Source organism: Crocuta crocuta, unplaced genomic scaffold (assembly GCF_008692635.1).
Source record: "Crocuta crocuta isolate KB4526 unplaced genomic scaffold, BGI_CrCroc_1.0 scaffold692, whole genome shotgun sequence".
NCBI lineage: Eukaryota > Metazoa > Chordata > Mammalia > Carnivora > Hyaenidae > Crocuta > Crocuta crocuta.
Genome location: NW_027532877.1, coordinates 930,636 through 934,864, shown reverse-complemented (window position 1 = coordinate 934,864; position 4,229 = coordinate 930,636). Strand labels below are relative to the sequence as shown.

The 4,229-nt window shown below is 53.1% G+C and overlaps 1 protein-coding gene across 1 annotated transcript in view; it reads left to right on the top strand.

The window, feature by feature from the left end:
* Positions 1 to 3,342, top strand: part of TBX3 (T-box transcription factor 3) — a 13,273-nt gene extending 9,931 nt beyond the window's left edge. The window contains exons 8-9 of the mRNA XM_077745637.1: positions 545 to 622; positions 1,112 to 3,342. Of these exons, the coding sequence (XP_077601763.1) occupies positions 545 to 622; positions 1,112 to 1,696 (663 nt within the window). The 3' untranslated portion in view covers positions 1,697 to 3,342. The remainder of the gene's footprint in view (positions 1 to 544; positions 623 to 1,111) is intronic.
* The last annotated feature ends 887 nt before the right edge of the window (positions 3,343 to 4,229 follow it).

Below are 4,229 nucleotides of genomic sequence, written 5' to 3'. Positions count from 1 at the left end.
CGCCAAGTGGCGGAGGCGAGGCTCTACCCCAGGCCCTCTGACCTCAGGCCCTTCTTCAGGGTCTCTGATTTTCCTCTTAGGAGCTGAAATGTCTTTTAAATGGTTCCTAGCCAACACAGCCCACCGGGAATCCCACCAGGGAGGGGTAAGGATTTTGGGGGTGGGCTTGTGGGACGCGTGTCCCTGTCGTTCGCCCCAGACAGGCCGGCCTGCCCTCCAAAGGGTTAATGGTTTGTGCCTTTGTGGGAAATGTCAGAGGAGAGGGGCCGACTCCTTCGGCCTGGCGGCCCCTTATGCGGCTCAGACAGCTGTGCTGGGGCGCAGGGCAGCTGGGGAGAAGTCTCTGGCCGCTTGGAAGTGCTCTGAACCCAGCGAGGAAGGCTCTGTGGGGTTTTCTGCACGCCCTTGCCTTTGTTTTGTCTGAGTACATTCGTCTCCCTTCTCTGAGCCAAGAGGCAGGGTTTGCTCCCCTCTGGGAGGCGGCGGAGGGAGCTGAGAACATGGCTGGCTTCTGGCTTTTTCCCCTTGCTCCCCACTCCTGCAGACTCTGCCCCCAGAGGGGCTGCCCGGCAAACAGGTAGCAGAGGCACCCCAAGGCCAAGGACAGAGAGACCTGGCCCAGGTCAGGGGCCCTGCATTTTCAGTTCTGCTTCCGCCACTTGAAGCTGAGTGACCTCCTGTGCCCGTGGGGCCTTACCTCGGTTTCTCTACCTGTCGTACTAGTGTATCTGGCCAGAGGCTTTCTTTGTCTCTGTTTAGGGCAAACGTGATTCCGCTCCCCCCACCCACCCAATTGCCTTTAGCAAGTGTATGTCCCGTAAGTGATACCCCCTGCTTTGCACTTGGGCCACCTTTGTGGCAGGACTAGCCTGCAGCCCCATTTATCAGATGCACCAGCTGACCCCAATGGAGAATTTCTAACAGTTCTTCTGGCCAGGTGCCCCGTGGAGGGCGTTGCGAGCCTTAGCTCATTCCGCTACCCAAAGCCCCTAAGTGTAGGAACTCTCTCCGGGTTGTTTTTTTCTCCGTCAGAAAGCTGGGGCATGGGGAGGGAAGCGGTCTGGAGAAGGAAGCCTTGAGTGCCCCAGCCCCTAGAGATTAATGACTCGCCCAAGGCCCCAAGGTTGGGGGGAGGGGGGCGGGGGGCATGGTCGAGGTTGGAGGTTGGCTCCTTCCCGCTGCTGCGCTGCTCCCGCTGGGCCAACTCACCATCCGTGTTTCTCTCCCCCCGCAGGGCCTGGCCATGTCGCCTTTCGGAAGCCTGTTCCCTTACCCGTACACGTACATGGCCGCGGCGGCCGCAGCATCCTCGGCGGCGGCGTCCAGCTCCGTGCACCGCCACCCGTTCCTCAACCTGAACACCATGCGCCCGCGGCTGCGCTACAGCCCCTACTCGATCCCCATGCCCGTCCCGGACAGCAGCGGCCTGCTCACCACCGCCCTGCCGTCCATGGCCGCGGCCGCGGGGCCCCTGGACGGCAAAGCCGCCGCGCTGGCCGCCAGCCCGGCCTCGGTGGCCGTGGACTCGGGCTCGGAACTCAACAGCCGCTCCTCCACGCTCTCTTCCAGCTCTGTGTCCTTGTCGCCCAAACTCTGCCCAGAGAAGGAGGCGGCCACCAGCGAACTGCAGAGCATCCAGCGGCTGGTCAGCGGCCTGGAGGCCAAGCCAGACAGGTCCCGCAGCGGGTCCCCGTAGGGCCCTCCCCAGGCAGACCTCTTCATTCCAGTCTCCAGTCTGCAGTGCACTTTGTTGGATGTAAAATAAACCGCGGGCGCGCCGCGGGGTTGGCCCTTTGTGCGGTCCTGCCTGGGAAGGGGGTGCCGGACTCCTCGGCAACGTGCTAGAAACAGGCCCCGTCTTCCCGGCGTGGTCTCTGTATCCAGGATCTGACTGGGATTCTGGGGCCCAGAAATGTCTGTTGCGTTGAGCAGTTGGGGTAGGAGTTAAACCCTTTCTGGCCACAGCACCTCTAGACCGCTCTGATTGCTGTGGGGAGAAGGTGGCCAGGCCCACCAGAAGGGGAGGTGTGGAAAGGCTTCTCCCCCAGTGCAGATCTGTCTGTCTCTCTCTCTATATATATATTTTTCCTTCACCGTGTCAAGTAGAAACAAAAACAAATAAAATTTAAAAAAATATACTGGGGACAAATGAATACATTAACATGATTCTGTTTGTGAACATTAAAAACTTTATCGTGACTTGCATATCAGTTCTAAATAAATGACGGAGAAGCATTGTTTGGGGGAAGGAAGTCCTTGCCACCCTTGTTTGGTCTCTATTAAGGAAATCTGTGTCTTTTTAATATTCTTGTGATGTTTTAAGAGCCGCTATAGGTCTCTTCTTTGCATGGTCCACAGTAATGTATTTGCGGTTTTTATTTTGAATGCTTGCTTTTAGAGAGAAAAGAAAATGAACCCCCCCCCCCCCCCCCCATTCTCTACCTTCCAATCGGCAAGCCCAAAGGGGAGGATTTAAAGAGAAGGGGTGAGGAGAAACACACACACAATGAATTTATTTTATCTCCGCTTTGTAGGAGGATTTATGTCTCAGTTAATTCTCTTTCCTCTATATGCAATAACAAGGTTTTAAGAAAAATAATAAAGAAGAAGCGAGACTATTAGACAAAGTATTTATGTAATTATTTGATAACTCCTGTAAATAGGTGGAATATGAATGCTCGGAAAATTAAACTTTAATTTATTGACGTTGTACATAGCTCTATGTAAATAAGATCGCAGCCGCCAGGTTTTGTGTTCTTGTTTTCCTTTCGTCAATTTTATTTCAAGGCCACAGGATTGCTTTTAAAACTAGAGAACACACTTTCTGCACCGACACCCAACAGACTTTCCAAAGAGCTGTCTGAGAAGAAAAGAAAAAAGGATTTTTCTTTTTTTAGTGTCCAAGAGTTGGGGTAAGAGGCCATTGTCTATTTCACCCCAAACTGGGGAGGTGTGCAACTTCCCTTAAATTCCTTAAAATAGAACACCCTAAGAGTGTTTCTGAGATTGCTTGGGAGGGGCGGGGGTGGGGGGGGCCGGGAGTGCAGAGGCTGTGGATTGATTTCCTAATTTTTCTTTTGTATTTGTATTTGCTAGTCTGATTTCTTCAAAACGAAGTGGGATTGACTACTGTCTTCAATATTGATGGTGTTTTGAATTTGGTGCCTCTAGAGCTATATAGTCCCAGTTCACAGGTCAGGTGCTGAGAGATGGTTTAAAGACAAAAACTCATGAAGGTATATTTTGTGTTATAATTGTTGATGAGTTCTTTGGTTTTCTGTATTTCTTCCCCTCTCTTTAAAAAACAGCATTGAAATTTCAATAAATTTTTATTGAAATGTCTCTGGGCTTCCTGTGAAATGCTGTCTTTAGAAAAGTTTCCAGCAAGCGTAATCTTTCTGTCCCCACTGGCTTCCTCAGTCCCCTTCTCTTCGCCTTTAAGTAATTAAGACCGCCCCCACGGAACCCAAATGAGCTGTCACTCAAGTTCGAAAGCTAAAAACAAAAGTCCCTTACTGGGGCGAAGGGAGCCGCTTCGATCTGAAATTACTTTTCCTTTAAATTAGGGAGCAAAACGCGAGACGGGAAGAAGACTGATTAGAATCGGGTTGAATAGCAATTTCAGATACTTAAGGTTTAATGGAAAAAGAATGCCCGGCTCCCCTAAGTCCGCGGTTCCCACACGAGTCCAACCGAACCTATGGTCGACGACGGCGAACGTTTTCGTTTTTAGGCTCGCTCTCCCTTTTCACGTAGATCCGGAAAATGCGAGTCAAAACTATCTCCTTGCTTCTGTGTGCAGAAAAAAAAAAAAAAAAAAGCAAGATCTCGCCGGCAGACCCCCAGACTCGGGTGGGGGGTGAAATGGCAGGGCCCCAGCGGCCCCCCGGGTCCCCGAATCTCTGCTGGGACCCCGCTGACCCAGGGCTCCCCCGCGCGCGCGGAATGCGGCCAGCTGCGCGCAGACTTGGCTGTGGCGCGCGAGGGGAAGGCAGGTTTTCCCCGCCAGCGAAAGGTAATTCCAGGGCGCATAGTTGACCCCCTCCCAGGGAAGAGTCACCCCGGAGGCTGACACCCTCCCCCGGCCCTCCCCCTCCAGCCAGCCTCCAGGCTGCTTGGGGAGGTGCCTTTTGAAGTTCAATGTATTTTTGAAGCATTCAATAAAAAATAGCGAGGCCGGGGACAGTCTTGGTCTCCGAGCGTCCCCACCCCCAGCCTGGCTGCGCCCC